This window comes from Neomonachus schauinslandi, chromosome 15, assembly GCF_002201575.2.
Source record: "Neomonachus schauinslandi chromosome 15, ASM220157v2, whole genome shotgun sequence".
Lineage (NCBI taxonomy): Eukaryota > Metazoa > Chordata > Mammalia > Carnivora > Phocidae > Neomonachus > Neomonachus schauinslandi.
Genome location: NC_058417.1, coordinates 38,473,255 through 38,499,785, shown reverse-complemented (window position 1 = coordinate 38,499,785; position 26,531 = coordinate 38,473,255). Strand labels below are relative to the sequence as shown.

Genomic DNA, 26,531 nt, shown 5'->3' with positions numbered 1-26,531 from the left:
CCCCCCCGCCCCCGGCCCCGCCGGTTCCCCCACTGTCGTTAGCCCAGTTTTACCAGCGGGGGCCACAGCCTTTTCTTGGCTCCCAGGGCAGGGCCCTGTCTCCACAGTCTGCTCTTGGGGAGGGGTGTGTGTGTGTGTGTGTGTGTGTGTTGAGGGGAACTGCTCTACCACTTGCCTAGTTTATACTAGGCAGAATCACTTGGCTATGGGTGGGGTTCTAAGTCTATCTGAGTAGGGCTGCCCTTGTTCATGTCAGTCTCAGGCTCTTGCATCCTCAGCTCTGTTGGAGCCACTTCTCTTGGGGTGGGGGGTGGAGCATAATTGGGGTCTGCAATGCATAGGGGAGGGGAGGGTGCCTCTCTTGGGACCCCTGGGAATCATGGGGATAACAAGGGCAGCTGGGATGAAACATGAGGGATGCAGAGTGGGTGGTGATGAGGGGTATGCAGGGGGAGAAGGAAGCCTGCAGTGCGCAGTGGCAGCCGCACTGGAGAATTGAGGCTGCAGTGTGCAGAGTCAGCATGCAGTAAGTGAACCTGTGGGTTCAGCCTGGGCTTGCAGTGGACATGCAACAGTGGCAGTGTGGGGGTGGGAGGCTGCATCGTGCAGTCAGGGCAGTGTGCAGTTCGAGGTGCACTGAGGCTGGCTGGCTGCCAGTCAATGCCACGTCCTCAGTGATCATGTTTGGCTGAAACCCGAGGGAGCAAGTCTGTGGTGTGCCGTGTTTAGGGTGCATGCTCTACCCTGTATGGAAATAGTCTCTTGGGATTGAGCTGCCCAAGGAGTTGAGATAGAAGCCCTATGCATGGGATACATTTATGAGATGAGCTACATTTATACTCTGCATCCATCAGGCGGAACAAGGAGGCCATGGGGAAGTCTAGCACTAATCTGGATTAGGACAGGGTGACAGAGTCCAGAGCGGGAACACAAAAGTGCTATGGTTTTGTCTCCCTTCCATTCTGGCTTCCTCCACGCTTCTCTGACAAAAGGCCCTAAAGATATCTGGTAAGGGAGACTTTTTGAAATCCTAGACCCAAAGCCATAGAAAATGAAGTGCCTCCTGATCTACCTCCCCAGCCCCCCCCACCAGGGGCAGAGTGGGGCACCTTGAACTCAAAGGTAAGAGTTTACCATTCCCATCTTTTCCTTACCTCTCTTCCTTGGCTCCCAATATGGGCTGGTAATAGACCTGGGCAAGGGCAAAGTGAAGGGCACACGGCCTCCAAAGCAGGCATCCCGCCAGATGCCAGGATCCAGCCCAGGTCTGGGCTTATAGCCCCTGCCTGGTGTCGCATCAGCCCCCTTTCCACCCCACTCATCCTGCCTACCCCCATTTTTTGAAGCTTCTAGCTTCTCTCAGAGTCATTTCAGCCCCAGCTTCTGTGTCTCTTTGCCAGGAAACCCCCACTCAGGCTGTTTCCTCCCATCCCCCCCCCCACCTCTGCTTCAGGGCTGAATCCCTGAGGAGAGCGGGGGGTGGGGGGGGTGGGGGGGGTGGGGTGGGGCACAAGTAAGGATGGATAGAGACCCTCCAAGGGGATCTGCCTGATGGCCCCCTCCCTCTCAGATTTTGGTTGCCAAGGAGGCAGCAGGAACAGCCTGTTCTCTGGGCTCCCATCGGAGCAGCTAGGCCTGGGCCCCGCCCTCTCTCCCTTCCTTCCCTCCCAGACTGTTGCTAGGAAGCACCCCAAGATTTCTCAGGGTCCCATCCCTAGAAACCAAGGGATCCAGATATCTTTCTGAAGAGCTTCCCCAAAAGCCTGGAAGCCAAGACCCCACACAGCATCCTCCACCCCTGCCAAGAAGCCACAAACAGTTGGGGCGGGGGAGGGGGGGCGGTGTTGAGGATTGAAACAGGGGACAGGCCCTCTACCAGCCTGCCCTGGAACACCTCCGTGGCCTGGGCCTCAGTAATCCACTCCTCCCCCATCTGGAGTTCCTGGGCTCTGGGTGATGTCAGCAAGTGATGAGGTGTCCAGCAGATACCCCTTGACTCTGCAGACACAGCCCCACTTATTGGGGAGTTCTGGAAAGACAGCAGGGGAAACCAGCTAAGAGAACCTAATCCTCAGGTGTTTCTCCCCCTTAGTGATCTTTCAATCAAGAAAAGGTAGTGGAAATGGAGAAAAGAAAGGGGGGACAGTTTATGGGAGTTGGGGATCAGGTGGCTGGCAGAGATGAGAGACTGGGAAATTCACCAATAATTGACCTGCTAAGGGTAAAGGGGCCACTTAATGTCCTCCTCCCAATCATCTTTGTGCCATCACGTGCCCTGGGTATGGGTCACAAAGCAGAGGGCCTGGGAAGGGACTCAGGCCTAGCTGAGCCTTGCTTTTGGTAGCTGAGGGAAGAAGTGGAAAAAGAAGCTGACACCTTCTCTAGGTTGCCTTTTAGGGGTTCTTCTACTTTTACATTCTTTTGATACCTTTTTTTTTTTTAAGATTTTATTTATTTATTTGAGAGAGAGAGAGAATGAGAGACAGAGAGCATGAGAGGGAGGAGGGTCAGAGGGAGAAGCAGACTCCCCGCCGAGCAGGGAGCCCGATGCGGGACTCGATCCCGATCCCGGGACTCCAGGATCATGACCTGAGCCGAAGGCAGTCGCTTAACCGACTGAGCCACCCAGGTGCCCGATACCTTTTTTTTTTAAAGCATTTAATATGTGCCAGATATTGGACCCCCTAAATTTTCCAGCTTTTGGTTTCATACTCTTGCACAGAGCCCCCTCATCCTGCCTTTGCCAGTAGAGAGGGGAGGAGAGCTAGGGGCACAGTGTCCTTTACCATAGAGTTTGAACCTTACCATACTGCAGCCCTCCCCTCTCCAATGAAAGGAGATGGGACAAGCTGGTGTGGAGGCCAAGAGTATAGAGTGGTTCTCAGGGCCCGGAGGGAGGGGTGGTGCAAAGGAAATGGCAGGCTGGCTTCCTTTCCCATTATTGCTCGGGCCTCAGGATCACAGGACGTCTCTTCTCTGAGCTGGGAGTAGAGAGAGTAGAGAGGGAAGGCATCCTTCAGGGTGTTGGAGAGGAAACCTCAGGTCCAGAGAAGAAAACTCCAATGATTAGTTCAAATTCTGCTTTTCATCGTCCCGGCTGGTCTCTCTCTGGACCTCCGTGGGGCAGTGGGAAGACAGACACAGGGAACTGTGGGAGATCCAGGAACTGTCCTGAGGTGGGTCCACCTTGTAGGCTTCTCCCCCCTCCTTCTCTCCCCCAGAGAGATAGAAAGTGGGGATTTGGATGTGGGACTGGTCGGGGAAGGGAACTGGTTTGGAACCAGCTGTGTATGAGTTTGTGGGAACAAGTCTTTCTTTCTCCATGCACCTGCTGCCAATTAACTCCCCAGAGTGGGGGGACCCAGGCAAGCTTCTAAAGAAAATACTCCAGCTAGGGGAGGCGAATGACTCAGTTTCCCTGTGGAGAGAAGGGATGCTGAAACCCTTTGTGCCTTGTACGCTTACCAAGTATTTCAATGTTTCTGGGTCTAGACTCTTGCCACTTTTCCTTGCACTTCTTTCTAGCCTAGATAAGGAATGTCCCCATCCCTTTGGGTACCACAAAGCCCTATTCACCCACGGCCTCTTACCCAGCTCCAAGCCCTTCACTCTGGCCTACCAGCTCCCTTTCTGCCATGGCTCCAGTGTTGCCATGTCACTTCAGCTGGGTGGCTTCCATCTGCCTCACTTGGCTGGGCGGACCCTTCCCCCGCCAGACTGGCCAACGAGATGAAGAGGTTGGGGCTTGGAACTAAGGGAGCAGAGGTGGGAGCTCAGCCTTTATCAGCGCTGAGGGGGAAGAAATGGACAGCAAAAGAAAGTGGGGCTAAGAAGGGTTTTTGAGAGGGGCTGTGTGGAGGGAGGGTTTCCTTTCCAGAGGGGATGCTGGTATTTCTTCTCTTACCCACAGGAGGATTTTCAGAGTCCCATCCTTGGGGAGAGAGGATCCAGCCAGGGAGCAGGTGGGTCCTAGGAAGCTAATGTGGTGTGGAGGGAAGAGGTGGTGTATGGAAAGGCTCTCTCTGATATTGACAGACCAGAGAGGCAGGACAGTCAAAGTAGAGAAATTGAAGATGGCCCATGTCCAGAGCTAAGGGAGTCCTCATAGTCCCTTAGGAGTCCAGTCCTTGGGGGAACTCTGCCAAACCTAGAAAAGGAGCTGCTGGTGAGAGGTGGGGGGACGGGGAAGGCAGATGGCCTGACTACAAAAGCCGCCTCCCTGCCACTGTGAAGTGGGAAGAAGGCACCCCTCCATCCCCCAGAGATCTGCCAGGCTTCCTGCCAGAGAGGGATGGTTTAAGCTCAGAATATCACTATCCTCAGGGCCCAGATATTCCCCCAAATGTACCCAACACCCACTAACTCAGTCAAGAGCAGTCACAAAGTTGACAGCTTCTCTCTAAGAGGGGCAGTTTGGGCTACGAGGGATGGGAAAGGAGCTATAGGATCCAGGAATGGCTCAAGGTGGGGGGCCCTGGGCTGCTGTAACCAGAAAGGAATGAGCGGAGGGAGCAGGCAAAGGTAGAGTTGGGGCCTGGGAGAAGAAGGGAGGCCAGGTTCATGTGAGGCTTCAGAGGAACAGAGTTTGTGGTCGTCTCAAGTGTGAGTGAATGTGGGGTTTGTGGTAGCCTCAAGTGGGGCCGGGGGCAGTTTGGAAGTTAAGCGTGAGAAGTCTGGGTTCTCCCTCCTTCCTGCTTTGGAAGCTTTGGCTCTACATATTTGGCAGCTGTTTTGCAGAAATGCTATTTCCCAGTGGTGTCACTTGGGTAGGCACAAAGGGGAGCAGAATGGAGGCGGTGTGTATGGGTGCATGGGGAGGGAGAAAGGCCATAGGCAGTAATGAACTTAGAGGATTGTGATCTGGCCCTCCTTCAGCTGCACTCTACCCCTCAGAACAGGGGTCCTTGTCTCCCTGCTGTGATTTTGCTCCCATACCCAGGATCCTGTTATTCTCTGCCCCAAGGGCCAACAAGTTTACTTCCAGAGCCTGAGCGCACTGCGCTCCCAGATTCATCCCCCTAATGACTGATTTTGCCAGTGAAAGGGTGGCCAAATAATGGTTGCTGGGGAATATGGATGGAACTTGGCCTCATGGACTGGGATATCAGACTTAGGGTATGGGATGGGGGAGCTGAAAGTAGGGGGTGGCAGAACACTGGCTGGGGCCTCCATGTTTACTCTTGTCCTAGGTTATAGATGTTAGGGACGATCTGTCCCCAGGACAGGGCAGGGATAAGGGGTATATAGAGAAGGCTCAGCCATTGAAGCCAGAGGTGAATAGCATTTGCTTCTGAGCTTCTCACTGGAGGGGGAAAAGAGGGCTAATGTCTAAAGCCCTGAATATAATTATGCACGATTTGGTTCCATAGGATAAGCAAGACATCATATTGTTTTTAATAAACTTCCAAAAAAAGAACTGTTTTAGATTTACAGGAAAAGATTTGAAGATAGTAGGGGGTCCCCACGTATGCCATAGCCAATTTCTCCTTTTATTAGCCTCTTACATTAGTATGGTATTTTTTACAGCTAATGAACGAATATTGATATGTCATTATTAACTAATGTCTATGCTTTACTCATATTCCTTAGTTTTCACCCAATGTTCTTCTTCGGTTCCAGGATGACATCCGGGATGCCAAGTTACATTTAATAATTATGTCTCCTTAAGCCCTCTTGGCTATGACAGTTTCTTAGACTCCCCTTAGTTTTGATAACTTTAACCTCCGTTTCCTCCTTACTTTCCTCCTTACTTCTCCCCCTATTCAAGCAGTATGCAGGGCCAGGAGATTTTGGGAGGACTGCCAAATTTGGGGGTTAAATGGTGATGTGTGTGCAATTGATCAAGCCCCAATGTAGCCTCTGGAATACAGACGTGGAAATAAGAACTCTGGTACACCCAGGGGTGTAGGAGCACCAAAAAAACAAAAACAAAAACGAAAACAAAAACAAAACCACAAAAACCAAAACCAAAACACCAAAAAAACCAAACCAAAACCAAAAAGGGAAAAAGAAAAAAAAGGTCAAGAAAGAGGAAAACGTATTGCTGAACGAACGCCACACCCCTGCTATGCGTAGTAACTAGCATGTAATGAAAGGGTGTCAGAATATCATTTAAATGCCTGGTCGACAGTGACGTCTTTGGGCGACGCTTGCTTGCGAACGGTCTTTCGAGAGCTCTCCGCTCCCTCCGCTCCCTGAGTCTGATGCTTCAGCTCGTACCTGTCCTTCTCTAAAGCAGAGAGACAATGCGGGCTCGCTAACGGAGTCCCTTAGCTTCCCTGCTAGCCCAGTCCGAGGAACTACAATTCCCAGAACACCGAGTCCAAGGAACTACAATTCCCAGAAGACATGTCTCTTGCTGCATTCTTATTGGCTCATGTTTGTTATTCCCAGCCAATAGAAGTTAAGCTGTTTGATAAGTGCCAAGATGGCGATACCTAAGATCTAGGACTAGCTTGCACGGTAGGCTCAAAATTGGGGAGGTGGTGGCTGAAAAGGAAATAGGGAGTTACAGTTTCAAGGTTGGGGAAGGTGGAGGAAGTGGTGGAAAAAACTGTGGATTTGGGGTGGTAGGGGCTGAGGGACGCAGCCAGAGCTAAGGGCGTAATTAGGCAATCGGAATAGGCTTAACCCCTTGCCACCCTCTTCACTCTTTTTATTAAGCCCCTTTGACACCCTTTTCTTAGTGCTCCAGTTGATTCAGGAGGGAGGAACCTGACAGAATCCCTTCCTTATCCTCTTCCCCATTTTTTCTTTCTGATTCCTCTGCCTGCCTTAAATCTTCCTATATCCGTTTCATTCAACTCGGCCCTCCCCTGTTCTTTCCTTCAGAATCCCCTCTCCCCTTCTCTTAGCTCAGTCTCTTCCACCTTAGAGCTGACCGCCACCGGCCCCTTCTCAGAGTGAAATCATGAAGGTAGTGAACTTGAAGCAAGCCATTTTGCAAGCCTGGAAGGAGCGATGGAGTGACTACCAGTGGGCAATCAACATGAAGAAATTCTTCCCCAAAGGAGCCACCTGGGACATTCTCAACCTAGCAGGTCTCAAGTGAAGTAGGAAGGAAGGATGGGAGGGCTAAACCCAGAAAAGCTATAACCACTCAGTCTTGCTTTGTTATTCCCCTTGCAGAAGCACTACTGGAGCAGGCCATGATTGGACCTTCCCCCAATCCTCTCATCCTGTCCTACCTGAAGTATGCCATTAGTTCCCAGGTAAACTGCCCCACCTATTCCAGAGAGTGAGGATTTGAAGGTAAAAGACTTGGAGTATAGTTGTCAGCTTACACTTTGTAGGTGAATTTGTTTGAACACACTTCTCTGAGCCTCAGTTTTCTTGTGAAAATAATAATACTTCATTGGTTGTGATGAATGTTACATTAACTTGTTCTATCAGTAAATAGTCATGAATGTGTCAGATAGTGGTGTAGGCCGTGGGGATATAGCTGTGAGCAAGACCTGATCCCAGCACACAAGGAATTTAGTGGGTAATAACAGACATGAAAATAAGCAGTCAGTCACAGGATGGGTTTGTGATGTAGGTTAAGACAGTACTAGGGGAGTATGTGAGAGAGGCACGGAATTCAGTCTGAGCAATCAGGGAAGGCTTTCTGGAGAAAGTGATATTTAAACCAAGACCTTATTGTTAAATAGGAGCCAAGCAGATTGGTGAGAGTGTACAAAGCAGAAAGAAAAGCATATATAAAGGCTGGGAGACAAAAATCACATGTTGTTTAGGAGCCAAAAATAATTTATATGGCTAGAGCAGTAGTTTTGGTCTCAGGACCCTTTCATGCTCTTAAAAACTATTGAGACTCCCGCAGAGCTTTTGTTTATATGTATTACATCTATCCCTATTTACCATTTTAGAAACGAAAACTGAGAAATTTAAAAAATATTTATGAACTTATTTAAAAGTAACAAAAAGTAAAGTCTATTAAATAAAGCCTGTTACATTACATGTTAATATAAATAACATTTTAATGAAAACCATATTTTCCAAAACAGAAAAGCTAGTGAGGAAAGTGGCTTTGTTCTACGTTTTTACAAATCTCTTTAATGGTTTAATAGAAGACAGCTGAATTCTCATATCTGCTTCTGCATTCAGTTGTTGCAGTGGGCTATTTTGGTTGAAGTGTGTGAAGAAAATCTGTCCTCACACATCACCTATTTAGTTTGAAAAGGGCAGAGAATGTTAATAAGCTTTTCAGATAAACTGGATATTCATTGACACGCTGAATTCAACAGGTGATGTGAAACCACATCAATGAACTTAAAAAAAATAATTAGTTAATTAATTATTTTTTAAGTAAGCTCTACACGAGACATGGGGCTTGAACTCACAACCCTGAGATCAAGAGTCACACATGCTCTACCGACTGAGCCAGCCAGGCACCCCTCAATGAGCTTCTTATACTCTGTTACATTAAAATCCATTGGTCTCTGTCTTGCACTTTGAACAGGTCTGTTACTCATGCATGATTTTATAATATCATGAATTGGTCATGTGGAAAATATCTGTTACTGAGTTACACAGATATTCCAATTGTTGACACATTTAATTATATGATTCACATGTCATGGAGCCTATGGGACATTCCACATGCTGTTGTGGGAGAATGAGAGTAGAAAAGGCAAATAACATCTTAGCAGTATTTAAAAAATAGTTTTATTATTTATTTATTTTTAAAGATTTTATTTGTTTATTTGACAGAGAAACACACAGTGAGAGAGGGAACACAAGCAGGGAGTGGGAGAGGGAGAAGCAGGCTTCCTGCGGAGCAGGGAGCCCGATGCAGGACTCGATCCCAGGACCCTGGGATCATGACCTGAGCCGAAGGAAGACGCTTAACGACTGAGCCACCCAGGTGCCCCTAAAAAATAGTTTTAATCTCACAGACTGTAGGGGTTCCTGGACCATATTTTGAGAACTACTGGGCTAGCACTTCAAGAAGGAGACTGGCTTAGGGAGACATAGGGAGGCCTGTGGGTGATAAAGGACCTGTGGGTGATGCTAAAGAGTTTGGACTTTATTCTAGGGTGATGAGTAATCATTTAAAGCGTTTTAAGTGGAGGAATGGTGTGGTAGGATTTATGTGTGTGTGTGTATAGATATTTAACATGCAATAAAATGCATAGACCTTAAGATGAATTCAGTGAGTTTTAGCAATTGTATATACCCATGTCACTAACGTTCAAAATAAGATACAGAACATTTCCATTCTCCCAGAAAGTTCTCTTGTGTCCCTTTCTAGCCCGTCCTCCTACAACCACTAAATGTTTTCTGTCACTGTAGATTAGTCTTGTCTATATTCGGATTTCATAGAAATGGAATCATACGTGGGGCGCCTGGGTGTCTCAGTCATTAAGAGTCTGCCTTCGGCGGGGTGGGACATCGGAGGGGGAGACAAACCATGAGAGACAATGGACTCTGAAAAACAAACTGAGGGTTCTAGAGGGGAGGGGGGTGGGAGGATGGGTTAGTCTGGTGATGGATATTAAAGGGGGCACGTTCTGCATGGAGCACTGGGTGTTGTACACAAACAATGAATCATGGAACACTACATCAAAAACCAATGATGTAATGTATGGTGATTAACATAACAATAAAAAATTTAAAAAAAAAGAGTCTGCCTTCAGCTCAGGTCATGATCCCAGGTCCTGGAATCGAGCACCGCATTGGGCTCCCTGCTCGGCAGGAAGCCTGCTTCTCCCTCTCCCACTCCCCCTGCTTGTGTTCCCTCTCTCGCTGTATCGCTCTCTGTCAAATAAATAAATAAAATCTTAAAAAAAAGAGAAAGAAATGGAATCATATAGCAAACACTCGATACTCTGTCTTCTTTTGTTTAACATAAATGTTTTTGAGAGGTGCCTGGGTGGCGCAGTTGGTTTTGGCTCAGGTCGTGGTCTCAGGGTTGTGAGATGGGGCCCGGTGCTGGGTTCTGTGCTCAGCGTGGAGTCTCCTTGGGGCTCTCCCTTCCTCTGCTCCTGCCCCTTGTGCTCTCATTCTCTCTCTCTCAAATAAATAAATAGGTCTTTAAAAAAAATAAATGTTTTTGAGATTTATCTCTGTGGTTGTTTATGCGATCAGTTCATTCTCTTTTATTTTTATTTAAGATTTTATTTATTTATTTGACAGAGAGAGAGAGAGAGAGCACAAGCAGGGGAAGCGGCAGGCAGAGGGAGAGGGAGAAGCAGCCTCCTTGGTGAGCAAGGAGCCCAACTCGGGGCTTGATCCCAGGACTTCGGGATCATGATCTAAGCCGAAGGCAGACGATTAATCGACTGAGCCACCCAGGCGCCCCAGTTCATTCTCTTTAAATTGCTGAGTAGTATCCCTCAGGTGGCATGTAATTCTTGTACTTCCTTTTTCCTCTTGGCTTATGTCTGCTTTCCATGTGAGCACATATTCATCTACCTTATTCTTTTTAACTGCTGCATAATGTTCCATATGTACTGTAATAGAGGTTTTTAATTTTTTACTGTTATGCTCATTGTTTCATTGAACTTTCTTTTTTTTTAAAAAAAGACTTTATTTATTTATTTGAGAGAGAGAGAGAGAGCACGAGCAGAGGGAGGGGCAGAGGGAGAAGCAGACTCCCTGCTGAGTGGGGAGCCCGATGTAGGACTCAGTCCCAGGACTCTGAGATCATGACCTGAGCCAAAGTCAGACATTTAACCGACCGAGCCACCCAGGAGCCCCTCATTGAACATTCTTATACTTACTTGTCTGCACTTCTGGGAATGTTTCCCTAGTATAGATACCTAGAAATGGAATTGCTAGTTTAAAGAATTCCCACAGGGGCGCCTGGGTGGCTCAATCAGTTAAGCGTCTGCCTTCGGCTCAGGTCATGATCCCGGGGTCCTGGGATGGAGTCCTGCATCAGGCTCCCTGCTCCGCGGGAAGCCTGCTTCTCCCTCTCCCACTTCCCCTGCTTGTGTTCCTACTCTCACTGTCTCTGTCTCTGTCAAATAAATAAATAAAATCTTTAAAAAAATAATAATAAAAAAATGAAGGGGACAGCTCTCAGAAAGAAAGAAAGAAAGAAAGAAAGAAAGAAAGAAAGAAAGAAAGGAAAGAAAGAATTCCCACATATTCAGGGTGCCTGGGTGGCTCAGTTAAGCATCTGATTTGATTTCGACCCAGGTCATGATCTCAGGGTTGTGAGATCGTGCCCCGAGTAAGGCTCCATGCTGGGCCTGGAGCCTGCTTAAGATTCTCTCTCCCTCTCCCTCTCCCCCTCCCCCCTTCCTCCCTCTCTAAAAAAAATATAAAGAAAGAAAAAGAATACCTCCATATTCAGTTGCAGTAGATCCTGCAAATTGCCCTCTAGAAAGGATGGTATTGGTTTACACCCCCTCCATAGTGTTTTTTTTTTTTTTAAAGATTTTATTTATTTATTTGAGAGAGAGAATGAGAGACAGAGAACATGAGAGGGGGGAGGGTCAGAGGGAGAAGCAGACTCCCCGCCGAGCAGGGAGCCCGATGTGGGACTCGATCCCGGGACTCCAGGATCATGACCTGAGCCGAAGGCAGTCGCTTAAGCAACTGAGCCACCCAGGCGCCCCTCCATAGTGTTTGATAAGTGTTTCCCAACACCTTTCCAATGCTGGATAGAATTTTTTTTTTTTTTAAGATTTTATTTATTTATTTGACAGAGAGAGACACAGCTAGAGCAGGAACACAAGCAGGGGGGAGTGTGAGAGGGAGAAGCAGGCTTCCTGCTGAGCAGGGAGCCCGATGCGGGGCTCGATCCCAGGACCCCGGGATCATGACCTGAGCTGAAGGCAGATGCTCAACAACTGAGCCACCCAGGTGCCCCTGGATAGAATTTTTTTAAATTCCTTTCCAGAAGGAAAAAGTTACATCACATTATAATTTGTATTTCCATAACTGTGATGTTGAGCACTTTTTTTTTATATGTTTATTGGCTCTCTGTATGACTTCTGGGAATTGCTTACGCATATCATTTGCCCATTTTTCTTTTGTTTGTTTTTTTGTTGTAAAAGCTTTATTGAAATATAAATCACATAGTATACAATTTACCCACTTAAAGTATACAGTTTACTGAATTGTAGTATTTTCAGAGTTGTGCAACCACTACCACAGACAATTGAGAACATTTCATCACCCCAAGAAAAATTCTTACTGATTTTTAAGTGTCTTAATATAATTGATCTTGTCATCTTTATCTGTTATTTATGTTTGAAATTTTCTATAACTTTTTTTTAACTTTTTGGTTTTTTTTTTTTTCTTTTGTTTTTAAAAATGTTTTCTTTATTTATTTGACAGAGAGAGAGAGAGCACACACAAGCAGGGGGAGTGGCAGGCAGAGGGAGAAGCAGGCTCCCTGCTAAGCAAGGAGCCTGACTCGGGGCTGGATCCCAGGACGCTGGGATTATGACCCAAGCCGAAGGCAGACACTTAACTGACTGAGCCACCCAGGCACCCCTGGTTTTATTTTCTTAGCATGCAGAAATTTTGAATGTTTTTATTGTCAGATTTAACCATTTTTTCTTTTTTTTTTTTTTAAAGATTTTATTTATTTATTTGAGAGAGAGAGAGAGAGCACATGAGAGGGGGGAGGGTCAGAGGGAGAAGCAGACTCCCTGCTGAGCAGGGAGCCCGATGCGGGACTCGATCCCGGGACGCCAGGATTATGACCTGAGCCGAAGGCAGTCGCTTAACCAACTGAGCCACCCAGGCGCCCTAACCATTTTTTCCTATATGGCTTTTGTCTTGCTCAAGGGCTTCCCTGCTCCAAGGATCAAAATATGTTCTTCTCCAATTTCTGCCAACACTTCGCTTTTTTGTATTTATTTTGTTTAATCCATTTAGAATTTATTTTTTTATTTTTTATTTTTTTTTTTTACAATTCACTTTACCATTTTTTTATTATGTTATGTTAATCCCCATACATTACATCATTAGTTTTTTTTTTTTTTTTAAAGATTTTATTTATTTATTCATGAGAGACAGAGAGAGAGAGAGAGAGAGAGAAGCAGAGGGAGAAGCAGGCTCCCAAGGAGCAGGGAGCCCGATGCGGGACTCGATCCCAGGACGCTGGGATCATGACCTGAGCCGAAGGCAGACGCTTAACCGACTGAGCCACCCAGGCGCCCACATCATTAGTTTTTGATGTAGTGTTCCATGATTCATTGTTTGCGTGTAACACCAAGGGCTCCATGCAGAACGTGCCCTCTTTAATACCCATCACCAGGCTAACCCATCCTCCCACCGCCCTCCCCTCTAGAACCCTCAGTTTGTTTCTCAAAGTCCATAGTCTCTCATGGTTTGTCTTCCCCTCCGATTTCTACCCCTTTATTTTTCCCTTCCTGCTATCTTTTTCTTCTTCTTTTTTTTTTTTAACATACAATGTATTATTTGTTTCAGAGGTACAGGTCTGTGATTCAACAGTCTTACACAATTCACAGCACTCACCATAGCACATACCCTCTCCATTGTTTATCACCCAGCCACCCCATCCCTCCCACCCCCCAACCACTCCAGCAACCCTCAGTTTGTTTCCTGAGATTAAGAATTCCTCATATCAGTGAGGTCATATGATACATGTCTATCTCTGATTGACTTATTTCGCTCAGCATAATACCCTCCAGTTCCATCCACGTCGTTGCAAATGGCAAGATTTTATTCCTTTTTGGGGCACCTGGGTGGCTCAGTTGTTAAGCGCCTGCCTTCGGCTCAGGTCATGATTCCAGGGTCCTCTGGGATCGAGCCCCGCATCGGGCTCCCTGCTCCGCAGGAAGCCTGCTTCTCCCTCTCCCACTCCCCCTGCTTGTGTTCCTGCTCTCACTATCTCTCTCTGTCAAATAAATAAAATCTTTTAAAAAAAAAAGATTTCATTCCTTTTGATGGCTGCATAATATTCCATTGTATATATATACCACATCTTCTTTATCCATTCATCTGTCGATGGACATCTTGGCTCTTTCCACAGTTTGGCTATTGTGGACATTGCTGCTATAAACATCAGGGTGCACATACCCCTTCGGGTCCCTGCATTTGTATCTTTGGGGTAAATGCCCAGTAGTGCGATTGCTGGGTCGTACGGTAGCTCTATTTTCGACTTTTTGAGGAACCTCCATACTGTTTTCCAGAGTGGCTGCACCAACTTGCATTCCCACCAACAGTGTAGGAGGGTTCCCCTTTCTCTGCATCCCCGCCAACATCTGCCGTTTCCTGACTTGTTAATTTTAGCCATTCTGACTGGTGTGAGGTGGTATCTCATTGAGGTTTCGATTTGGATTTCCCTGATGCCGAGCGATGTGGAGCACTTTTTCATGTGTGTGTTGGCCATTTGGATGTCGTCTTTTTTTTTTTTTTTTTTAAAGATTTTATTTACTTATTTGCGAGAGAGAGAATGAGAGACAGAGAGCATGAGAGGGAGGAGGGTCAGAGGGAGAAGCAGACTCCCCACCGAGCAGGGAGCCCGATGCGGGACTCAATCCCGGGACTCCAGGATCATGACCCGAGCCGAAGGCAGTCGCTTAACCGACTGAGCCACCCAGGCGCCCCTTGGATGTCTTCTTTGGAAAAATGTCTGTTCATGTCTTCTGCCCATTTCTTGATTGGATCATTTGTTCTTTGGGTGTTGAGTTTGATAAGTTCTTTATAGATTTTGAATACTAGCCCTTTATCTGGTATGTCATTTGCAAATATCTTCTCCCATTCTGTGAGTTGTCTTTTGGTTTTGTTGTTTCTTTTGCTGTGCAAAAGCCTTTTATCTTGATGAAGTCCAATAGTTCATTTTTGCCCTTGCTTCCCTTGCCTTTGGTGATGTTTCTAGGAAGAAGTTGCTGTGGCTGAGGTCGAAGAGGTTGCTGCCTGTGTTCTCCTTAGGATTTTGATGGACTCCTGTCTCGCATTTAGGTCTTTCAACCATTTTGAGTCTATTTTTGTGTGTGGTGTAAGGAAATGGTCCAGTTTCATTCTTCTGCATGTGGCTGTCCAATTTCCCCAACACCATTTGTTGAAGAGACTGTCTTTTTTCCTGCTTTGTCGAAGATTAGTTGACCATAGAGTTGAGGGTCCATTTCTGGGCTCTCTATTCTGTTCCATTGATCTATGTGCCTGTTTTTGTGCCAGTACCATACTTTCTTGATGACGACAGCTTTGTAATAGAGCTGGAAGTCCGGAATTGTGATGCCGCCAGCTTTGCTTTTCTTTTTCAACATTCCTCTGGCTATTTGGGGTCTTTTCTGGTTCCATACAAGTTTTAGGATTATTTGTTCCATTTCTTTGAAAAAAGTGGATGGTATTTTGATAGGGATTGCATTAAATGTGTAGATTGCTTTAGGTAGCATAGACATTTTCACAATATTTGTTCTTCCAATCCATGAGCATGAAACCTTTTTCCATTTCTTTGTGTCTTCCTCAATTTCTTTCATGAGTATTTTATAGTTTTCTGAGTACAGATTCTTTGTCTCTTTGGTTAGATTTATTCCTAGGTATCTTATGGTTTTGGGTGCAATTGTAAATGGGATCGACTCCTTAATTTCTCTTTCTTCTGTCTTGTTGTTGGTGTATAGGAATGCCACCAATTTCTGTGCATTGATTTTATATCCTGCCACTTTACTGAATTCCTGTATGAGTTCTAGCAGTTTTGGGGTGGAGTCTTTTGGGTTTTCCACATAAAGTATCATATCATCTGCAAAGAGTGAGAGTTTGACTTCTTTGCTGATTCGGATGCCTTTTATTTCTTCTTCTTGTCTGATTGCATACCACCCTGAACGCGCCCGATCTCGTCTGATCTCGGAAGCTAAGCAGGGTCAGGCCTAGTTAGTACTTGGATGGGAGTCCATTTAGAATTTATTGTGGTGTGAGGAAGAGATCCAAACTTACTTATTTTTCCAAATAGATGGACAGTTGGCTCAACTGCCTTTATTGAATAGGCCATTCATCCGTATCCTAAATTCTCTTACAAAGGTCTATTTCTTGATATTTTAGTTTAGTTCATTGATATATTTGTCTCTGCTTGCGCTAGTACTTTACTGTTTTATTACTATACTTTTATAGTATGTTTGATGTCTGGTTAGGCAAGTCTTCCCTTAGTTGTTTTATTTTTCAAAAATTTCTTGGCTGTTTTCAGGCATTTTCTTTTCCAAATTTTAAAATCACTTGTTAAATTCTTTTAAAAAGTCCAGTTGTATTTTGATGGAGATTTCCTTGACTTTGTGGATCTGGGGAATTTGTGGATTAATTTTAGAAAGATCACTGTGGTGGTAGTTAGAAGAATGAGTTGGAGGGAGGTAAGACAGAAGGCAGGGAGACCATTTAATCAGGCATATGTATATTTTTAAAGTTTATTTATTTAAGTAATCTCTACCCCCATCCTGGGGCTCAAACTCATGACCCTGAGATGAAGAGTCACATGCTCTTCTACTGAGCCAGTCTTGCACCCAGGCTTTTATTTTTTTTGCCAAGGATCAGATAGTAAATACGTTCCACTTTGCAGGCCATGTGGTCTCTGTCATTATAGTTTGAAAGCAGATATAGATAGTATATAAGTAAATGGACATGCCTGTGGTCTGATGAAACTTTATTATTTTTTTTAAAAAAGATTTTATTTGAGAGATTGAAAGTGAGCAAGAGAGAGAGAGGAGCAGGGGGAGGGGCAGAGGGGGAGGAAGAAGCAGACTCCTTGCTAAGCAGGGAGCCTGCTAAGGAGGGAAGCCCAACATGGGGCTTGATCCCAGGACTGGGATCATGACCTGAGCTGAAAGCATATGGTTAACCAACTGAGCCACCCAGGCGCTCTTCCCCCCCCCCGCCCCCGCCCCAATGAAACTTTATTTACAAAAAAGGGTGATGGGTCCAATTTGGCTTTTGAGCCATGGTTTTCCAACTCCTGATTAGGCTATTGCAGTAATTCAGGTAAGAGATGATATTAGCATAAGCATGGGAAGTGGCAGCAGAGAAGAAGATGAATTCAAGAACAAGGAGGTGGCAAATGAGAGGGTTTAGTGATTACCAGGATGAGGGGCATGAGAGAGAGGAAGAAATCATGGCTGATGGGATCATAAGGAGACAGAGAAGTGTAGGGCCGTTGTTGGGGTGCAGCTGAGCGGGGGAGAGGACATTGATTTTGGCTATTTTTTTTTTTTAAGATTTTATTTATTTATTTGACAGTGAGAGAGGGAACACAAGCAGGGGGAGCGGGAGAGGGAGAAGCAGGCTTCCCGCGGAGCAGGGAGCCCGATGTGGGGCTCGATCCCAGGACCCTGGGATCAAGACTGGAGCCAAAGGCAGAAGCCTAATGACTGAGCCACCCAGGCGCCCCTGGCTATTTTTTTTTTTAAGATTTATTTATTTATTTGAGAGAGAGAGAGCAGGCATGGTCGGGAGGGGCAGAGGGAGAGAGAGTTCCAGGCTGACTCCACGCCAAGTATGGAGCCTGACGCAGGGCCCGATCTCACAACCCTGAGATCATGACCTGAGCCGAAACCAAGAGTCGGACACTCAACCAACTGCACCACTTAGGTGCCCCTGGCCTTTTTTTTTTTTTAAATAGTTTTTTTTTCTTTTTTTAAAATATATTTTATATATTATATATATTAAATATTTAATACATTTTTTAATCATATATATTTTTAGGGGCATCTGGGTGGCTCAGTCATTAAGCATCTGCCTTCGGCTCAGGTCATGATCCCAGGGTCCTGGGTTCGAGTCCCGCATCAGGCTCCCTGCTCAGTGGGAATCCTGCTTCTCCCTCTCCCACTCCCCCTGCTTGTGTTCCCTCTCTCGCTGTGTCGCTCTCTGTCAAATAAATAAATAAAATCTTTAAAAAATATATATGTATAGGGGCGCCTGGGTGGCTCAGTCGTTAAGCGTCTGTCTTCAGCTCAGGCCATGATCCCAGGACCCTGGGATCGAGCCCCAAATCGGTCTCCCTGCTCAGCGGAAGGCCTGCTTTTCCCTCTTCCCTATTTAAAGATTTATTTATTTTAGAGAGAGAGCTAGAGCACGAGCAGGGGGATGGGCAGAGGGAGAAGGAGAAAGAGAATCTCAAACAGACTCTCAACTGAGCACAGAGCCCAATGTGGGCTTGATCCCACGACCATGAGCTTATGACCTGAGCTGAAATCAAGAGTTGGACTCTCAACCAACTGAGCCACCCAGGCGCCCCTGATTTTGGCCTTCTTAAGTAAGGTGCCTGTGTGGACTATCAAAGAGAAAATACTTGGTAGGCAGTTGAACATACCTGTGTGGAACTTAGAAGAAGAGACCTAGACTGGTACTGTTGATTTTGGAGTTGTCAACTGCAGATGGTAATTGAAGCTGTGGACATGGACGATAGTGCCCAGAGAGGGTGGAGAGTGAGCAAAAAAAATGACCCAAGCCAAATCCCCGAGGAACCAATCACATGTAGGGAACACACATAGGAAAAGGATTCCTCATAAGAGTCTGAAAAGAAGTCTAAGAGCAGGAGAGAGAGCATGGTGGTTAACTGGAAATGGGGGGTCTGTGGGAAGTTCTCTCAAAGATAGAAGAATCTCGAGATGTGTAAACACTGATGGGAAGGCAAGAAGGAGAGCAAGGCTGAAGTAACAGTGAGAGAAATAAATGTATATGCGGGAGCTTCAGTACTTGTAAAGTGCTATGCAAAATTAGGCATTGATTCTTCCTTCAGAGTCAAGAGCTCTTCGGTCCAGTGCTGTGCACGTGGAGGGCACTTAGGAGTAGTTGGGGGTGTTTACTATCAAAAGCAGAGGAGAGGAGAGAGCAGCCGCTGGTCAGTCTGGGCTAGCCAGGTGTGCAGTGGGCCACATAGAGGGGCTCCCACCTCAGGGGCTGGTGGTAGCTTAGAACTCCTATGTTGATAGATATATTAAGAGTGAAAGAGGTTAAATCCTGTTGTGAAAAACAGTAACAGTTCGCCATGTGGAAAGTATTTTTAGGTCTCAAGAGTAGCAGTGCTTTATTGATACTGTTAGCAAAAACTTACTGGAAGGAATTCTGAATTTGGAGACCATAAATATATTAGAACATACAGCGTCCCTCAGAACATACAGATTTGGGGGGGGGGGCAGTTGCTCTTCTGGTAGTTTGGGGTCCGTTTCAGTGGGAACATCCAGCTCCCCCTTCAGGTTGGTATCCAACAAGGTTCAGTTCTCTGCCAAGCTCTTGCTATGGGGACATCAGTTATAAATAAACAAACACTCGCCTGGAACGTTATGGTCATCCTGCCCAGGCAGGCTCCCAACTTTTTGATCACCATCAGACACCAGCTATGGGTTCACAGAACATCTTGCTGAGAGCGGCGCTAAACACTAATTGTGTATTTAAGTCCTCTGTGTGTTTTGCTCTTGTTTATTTAAGAATAGTAGTTAAAGGTGTCTGAACAGAGAGCACTCTGTTGGAGAAATTATACACAGAAGGCATTGCCATGCATATAAAATTCACCATACTAAGGCCATTGAGGCTGACTTCACTTTCTCCTTAAATCTTTGGAAATCTCTATTCCTCTAGGGAAGACAGCCCACAAGGCTGGTGATTATCCTGACAGTTTCTATCATTGTATTCTGCTTTTTTATTTTGGTGTATTTTGCCACTGGTGTTGAGTATATAAATGTAACTACTTTCTAAAGTATTACTCATATTTTATCAGCATGCTGTAACTATTTTTTAAAAATATGACAACTTAGAAGGCTTTCCGTAGGTTTTAATTTCATTCAGGACACATTAGTTATTTCTTTTGAACTACAACTCTAATCTTATGATGGTGATGAATAGGTTTTACTAACAGAGGTTTATTTTTTTTATTTTTTTTTTATTTTTTTAAAGATTTTATTTATTTATTTGCGAGAGAGAATGAGAGACAGAGAGCACGAGAGGGAGGAGGGTCAGAGGGAGAAGCAGACTCCCCGCTGAGCAGGGAGCCCGATGCGGGACTCGATCCCAGGACCCTGGGATCATGACCTGAGCCAAAGGCAGACGCTTAACCGACTGAGCCACCCAGGCGCCCCAGAGGTTTATTTTTCAAGTACAGTTTTTTCAGAATGCTAGTTCTGAGAATTCAATCCAAAGCAGTAAAGACTTACTGAGGACCTACTATGTGCTAGGCGCAGGCTAGGTTCTAGAGAAACAGATATAAATTCACCACTATTTCTGTTCCCAGGGAGCTCACAGTTCAGATAGTATTTCCCTTAGTCAAATAAGCTTGGGAAGTATTGCTTTCTTTGTCTCCGTTTATCTTGGAGGTTCTCATTGTATACACGCATATTATGATTCAGAGATACTCTATAGTAAAGAAAGCTCTTTATATTTATTTATTCCACAGTTTCTCAAATTAATATCACACAGAAGCTCTGTGTGTGTGTGTGTGTGTGTGTGTGTGTGTGTAAAATTTTTTAACGTCTTGGGGAATCTTTGGAATAACATCATGCAATAGAAATTGCTACAGTAACAGAAATGCTCTACATCTGTGCTGTCCGATATAGTAGCCGTAGCCACATGTAGCGACGTGGCTAGTCTGACTAAGGAACTGAATTTTAAATTTTATTTAATTTAAATTTAAACAGCCACATGTGGCTTATGGCTTCTCTATCGAACAGTGCAACCTTGGAAGCTACTTTGAGAAATGCTGATCCAGGGTATGTCTTTCCTTACTCATTCTACAGACATTCTCAGCAAGTTCACGGTGGTCACTGAGTAAAAGCGTCCTTGTCCTCAAGGAGCTCCTGGTTTGGTGGGGGCAACAGGCACCCACTGTGTCGTGACGGGTATAAGGCAATTACTTGGAGCACACGGGGAAGAATTTCACGGTGGGAGGTTGTGATTGATCAGAGAAGGTGTCCTGGAGGAGTCCTAGAGAGCAGGTCCTAGAGAATCAGTAAGAGTGTGCATAATGAAATTCCCTACCTACTTCAAGGTGCAGGTGCTACCTGTTCATTGCAGGGAGTGTTTGTTCGTCTCCATTTCTTGTCCAAATAAAAGTACCCTTTATAGAACTTGTAGGAGTAAAGTAACATAACCTCATTCCTGTCCATTCTTCTGCCTACCAACAGTCATTTGAACCTTGTATGTAGTGGACAGTGAGTGGCATGTGAACATGGAACTCGGTACCTTTGAATGCCCACCCTCATCAGTGGGTGTATGCTGATGATGTCATTTACGGTGATTCCGATAGAAGCAGGAATAGGGACAATGCCTCTCTTAGAGTGGGTTGAGGAAGGCCTCTTGAAGGGGTTGAGGTTTTTGGAGAGCTGCAGAAACTTTAAGTGTCAGTATTTGATCCTGTCAGCCGTGTGACACTTGTCTGAACTTTGTCTTTCTTCTTTCCCTCCAGATGGTGTCCTACTCCTCTGTCCTCACAGCAATCAGTAAGGTATGACCATAGCCACTCATGAGCTAGGTGGAGGGCAGGGGGAGCAGAGAGATAATAGTCATAGGTGGGACCCCACCTCCTTGACTGCTCTGATCATGTAAACTCTGAGGCTGGACAGGCAGCACATGATGGCATTGCTGTGTTCCATTGGAGGGAGGGGGATCCTGGCAAGTGGAGGCTGGATATTAGGAGCCAATTTCCAATGTTGAAAGAATGCCGGGGGCGGCTGGGTGGCTCAGTCGTTAAGTGTCTGCCCTCGGCTCAGGTCATGATCCCAGGGTCCTGGGATTGAGCCCTGCATCGGGCTCCCTGCTCAGCCAGGAGCCTGCTTCTCCCTCTCCCGCCCGCCCTGCTTGTGTTCCCTCTCTAGCTGTCTCTCTCTCTGTGTCAAATAAATAAATAAAATCTAAAAAAAAAAAAAAAAAAAGAAAGAATGCTGAGTCTGAAACCTGAGGTTGGAGGAAAGATGAGCAGGCATCCTGAATATGCCATCTGCCTCATGTGTGAGCCCAGGGGTTGACTGGGATGTTCCATAGCGTTGTTACTGTTCTTTCCACAGTTTGATGACTTTTCCCGGGACTTGTGTGTCCAGGCTTTGCTGGATATCATGGACATGTTTTGTGACCGACTGAGGTAATGGCAGGGCTCGTAACCTTCCAGCATTATCTTAGTGTCCGGGAGAAGCTCCTAGTCCATAGACTGACACCAACTCGATGGGGTCCCACACTTCTTCCCTCTTCCTCATCTGCACCCACCCATCCCCATCCTTTTCTCCTTAGTCCCCTAGGACAAAAGGCCTTTTCTCTTTGGAGTGGCTCATTTGAAATCTTGCCCGGTGGAAGCCTACGGGGCTGTCTTCCCTAGGACTTTGCTAGCTTCCCAGCTCTCTTCCCTAGGAGGGGTGTGCCGGCCACTCTGGGGAACAGTGGTGTGGGTCATGTTTCAGCCTTTGGAGCGGAGACAGATTTTGCACCCTTTCCCTGGTAGCTGTCATGGCAAAGCCGAGGAGTGCATCGGGCTGTGCCGGGCCCTTCTCAGCGCCCTCCACTGGCTGCTGCGCTGTACTGCAGCCTCTGCCGAGCGGCTCCGGGAGGGGCTGGAGGCCGGTGCTCCAGCTCCAGCGGCCGGGGAGAAGCAGCTTGCCATGTGTCTGCTGCGCCTGGAGAAGACCCTCAGCAGCACCAAGAACCGGGCCCTGCTCCACATCGCCAAACTAGAGGAGGCCTGTATGTCCCCCTGGGTCCCCTGAGCCCCGCCTGCCGCTCTTCCCATAGCCGGTTCTTTAATTGAGAGGGGAGAGGCAGGATGCCATCCCACTTCTTTCCAGGAGGATCTGAAATCATCCCACTTCCTTTTTTTTCTCCCCATAAGCATTGCATACATCCCAGGGACTTGGGCAGGGTGGCACCCGAGCCAATCAACCAACAGGTATTTACTGAGCATTATTGTACGCCCAGCACTGTGCCAGGTGCTGGGGGCGGGGGGGCGGGGGGCTACCAAAGGAGCATGGGGCAGGGTCCCTGCCCTCAACAAACATACATGCTAGTGGGGAGCAAGACCAGTACATTAACATACATGGAAGAAATTAGAGGACGAGAGAAGCACACCATCCATCCTTGTGTTTGTCTTCACACTACTCGTCTGAAAGCACATGACTCTTAGGTTTGAGTGTTGCCTAACACGTCCCTTTAAACATGGTACCTGTCTGCTGTCAGGCCTGTTGGATCATGCACCTCTTGACTCAAGTGCAGATGTGAAATGTTGGAACCCTCCAGAGTCTGAGAGGAGACAGATCACCTGGTGGGAGGGGAGACTCTGGTGTTTCTGGTCATGGGGCCCAAGGCCATGGTCTTGTAGTGGCTTGAGACCACCTAAGGCTCTCTTACACTCCCAGTAACAAGAATGCTAGAACGGGTCACACCCAGGTCTTCAGGACCTGTTTGGAGAATTTATTATTAGGATTAGTATATTTGTTACTTCTCAAAGTATATTTGTTACTGTCAAAAGTCCAGAGAGATGACCCCTCCATAAAAATGGGCTGTGTTGACAGTGTCTTACCTATCTTGAGCCCTTGACAAATGTTTAGTGGCTTGAAGAGTAAATGTATTTAACTTAATTTTAATGGATCTCAGGTCTTATCTTTTTGGTTTTTTTCCCCCATGCCACATGGAGGTTAACGGGCTAGTTGGTGCCAATATTCATCATTTGACCCTGTGGAGTTGTAACTAGGATAAGTGACTCAGAATTAAGTGCAAAATAATGCGGTATAGACCATTTCAAGCATTTAGGAGGAGAGGTCAGTGGGTTGGACCAATTGGTTGAGTTGTTGAAGTATCCGGGCTTGAACAAAGGCTTGAGGAGAGTGAGTTTGAGAGGTGGCAATGAGCCAAGCTGGGGCACCTACAGAGGGGGTGGGCGGTGAGAGCAGAGGCCTCAGCAGGGTGAGGCAGGGGTGAATCCAGAAGGCTGGTTAGGAATCTAGCTCGACAGCCGTAGAGAGTGGTGCCCACTTGCAAGGCTGGCCACTCCTGATGCGATTTGCGGCTGCCTCCCTGTTCCAGCCACTGGACCCCAACCCTGCTGTGCCTCTCTCTGCCACTGTCTGTGTTAGGCCATACGTCGGCTCTAAGGTCGGCTGCGTGCTTCCACTAGAAGGCAGGCCTCTGGGGCTAGTTTCTAGGGCCTTCACTGTTGGTGCTCACCCCCCTTCTAGAAACAGTGCATGCTGCCCTCAGGCCCCTGGCCTCCATGTCATCCTCAGGGGAAACCTCCATGTGTGGTTTTGAGGGCCCAGGGGGGCCAAAGTTTTTGAGCTCAGGGCCAGTGTCTTCCTCTCGTCTGTTTCCCATCGTGTGTCTGCATTTCCTCTTCTTCACCAGCCTCCTGGACTGCCATTGAGCATTCTCTCTTGAAGCTTGGGGAGATCCTGGCCAGTCTCAGCAACCCCCAGCTCCGGAGCCAGGCTGAGCAGTGTGGCACGCTCATTAGGAGGTACCTGGCTCCCACGCTGATCGGGCCCTGGGTGTGGGTGGGGAGTTGTGGCCCCTGGCCTCCACCCCTCTGCTCTCACCTGCTCTCCACCTCTTCCTGGCTCCTCACACTGTCCCCTGTATATCTCTTCCCTTCAGCATCCCCACAATGCTGGCTGTGCACTCGGAGCAGCTGCATAAGACTGGCTACCCCACGGTCCACGCGGTGGTCCTGCTCGAGGGCACCATGAACTTGACAGGCGAGACACAGCCCCTGGTGGAACAGTTGATGATGGTGAAGCGTATGCAGGTGGGGGGTCCAGAGCTGCTTCTCTGTCAACGTGGCGGGCTGGCTACGTGGGGCAATGGGGAGGATTCTTCTGGTACTTCTTGGGAGAAAGGGGATTTCTCCTGATTCGCGGTGGAAAGCGGATCCCTGTCATGTGCGGTGGTGCCATTTCACGTGACATCCCTGCTTCTCACCCTGGAGTGGGGCAGTACCTGTTTGCACCGTCTCTGAGCTTGCCTGACCAGCCCCCACCTTCCCCCCACCCTGGGGCCTTCAGAAGATGAAGGGGGATGGGCACCCTCTTAGGCTTCACTCTCGGATCATCCCACAGCATATTCCCACCCCACTTTTTGTCCTGGAGATCTGGAAAGCTTGCTTTGTGGGGCTCATCGAGTCTCCCGAGGGTACAGAGGAGCTCAAGTGGACAGCTTTCACCTTCCTCAAGGTACCTGGGACGTGAGGGACACCTGGGTGGCTCAGTTGGTTAAGGTACCTGGGACGTGGGAGCAACAGAGCGCCCAGTCTAGAAATGGTTCTCAGGAAAAGCAGCGACACCCAGGATCTTTGTCCCGCATTTCTCCCCACCGGCATCGTCCGCAGCCTGCCAGGTCCCCCAGCGCAAGTTCCCATCGAGTCTTTTCTCTGAAAGTCCCAGGGCTATATTTAGCTGACTTGGCAGGCGCCTGCCATCTCTTAGCACACAGGTGCCGTTTAGCTCAGTCATCAGCCAGATTGGCACAGGGCAGTTATGGGAGCCAGGGAAGTGGCCCCAGTCCTTGAATCAGGGTTTCCTTGGCTTATGGCAATTCCTTGTGGAGCCAGCAGAAGTGAGGGGTCCCTGTGTCCTGTAGGCATCAGGCACCGGATGCTTGGATGCCTGCCAGCTTCTAACTTGGCCCTGAGAGTGCTTTCATTTCCAGGGTGGAAGGGTTTCTGTCTCTCTGCTTGGAGCAGGGAGATGGAGGGGATGCCTTTAGTTCTGGGTGAAAGAGAAGAAATTGCTCTTCCTGTTTCTCCTCTTGCCTCACTCTCTAGATCCCACAGGTTTTGGTGAAGTTAAAGAAATACTGTCACGGAGACAAGGTAAGTTGGAGAAATGAGTTGGTGAATCCTTGTTTCCACAAGGGAAAGGGAGGAACGGGGCAAGGGAAGGGTCAGTCTTGCGTCCTTGCACCTGGGGGCTGGCTGGAAATGTGAGTGCACCTGACATCTGCGTGTGTCCACGCGCACACACCCGTTCTCCAGACAGAGGCGGGTGTAGAGTGCTGGTCCTCTACACTCCTCCCCGTCGTGTCACTGCAAGCCGGTGGTGGGTGTGACCGGCTTGTCGGGGTTTCTGTCCAGCGGGGTGTCCTTGTGAGCCTGCATCACAAGCTGTGGGTGGACTGGAGGGGGCCTAGAAGCCAGATGGCAGCTCCTGGCTCTTTGTAGGACTTTACCGAGGACGTCAGCTGTGCTTTTGAGTTCCTGCTGAAGCTCACACCCTTGCTGGACAAAGCTGACCAGCGCTGCAAGTACGAACTCCCCTGCTCACCCCCGCTCTACTGGAAGGTGTTATGGGCTCTTCCCCTGCTCCTCTGTGCCAGACAGACCTCAGGGGGCTGTCACCTGGTTCGTGCCCCTTGGCAGGGGCAGGAGACAGCAGCCTGAGCCCCTTCAGGCCCTTGAGTGCCTGAGCCCGTCTCCCATCCCTCAGGCACTCAAAACATTCTTCGTCCTGAAGGAGGGAGGAGACCAGGCAGGTGCCTGTTGTTCCCTCCCCTCAATAATCCCTGCCGTGTGCCCCAGCCCCTCATGATCTTTTTCCCTCACAGCTGTGACTGTACAAAATTCCTACTCCAAGAATGTAGCAAGCAGGGGCTTCTGTCTGAAGCCAGTGTGACCAACCTCATGGCCAAGCGGTAAGCGTGAGCTCCCTCAGGCTGGCCGA

At 47.5% G+C, this 26,531-nt stretch overlaps 1 protein-coding gene across 4 annotated transcripts in view; it reads left to right on the top strand.

Annotated features, from left to right (window-relative positions):
• Positions 1-6,416: 6,416 nt before the first annotated feature.
• The window catches only part of MED24 (mediator complex subunit 24), a 29,298-nt gene continuing 9,183 nt past the window's right edge, over positions 6,417-26,531 (top strand). Inside the window, exons 1-13 of one of the 4 annotated variants that reach the window (XM_021704542.1) lie at positions 6,417-6,462; positions 6,875-7,040; positions 7,129-7,211; positions 21,305-21,343; positions 21,903-21,976; positions 22,331-22,569; positions 22,715-22,771; positions 24,223-24,334; positions 24,472-24,622; positions 24,933-25,046; positions 25,637-25,684; positions 26,033-26,115; positions 26,416-26,502. In XM_021704542.1, the coding sequence (XP_021560217.1) occupies positions 6,911-7,040; positions 7,129-7,211; positions 21,305-21,343; positions 21,903-21,976; positions 22,331-22,569; positions 22,715-22,771; positions 24,223-24,334; positions 24,472-24,622; positions 24,933-25,046; positions 25,637-25,684; positions 26,033-26,115; positions 26,416-26,502 (1,217 nt within the window). In that variant the 5' untranslated portion in view covers positions 6,417-6,462; positions 6,875-6,910. Of the gene's footprint in view, positions 6,463-6,659; positions 7,041-7,128; positions 7,212-21,304; positions 21,344-21,902; positions 21,977-22,330; positions 22,570-22,714; positions 22,772-24,222; positions 24,335-24,471; positions 24,623-24,932; positions 25,047-25,636; positions 25,685-26,032; positions 26,116-26,415; positions 26,503-26,531 lie in introns of those variants that run through there. The other 3 variants (XM_021704543.1, XM_021704544.1, XM_044921891.1) reach the window with 3 other exon arrangements.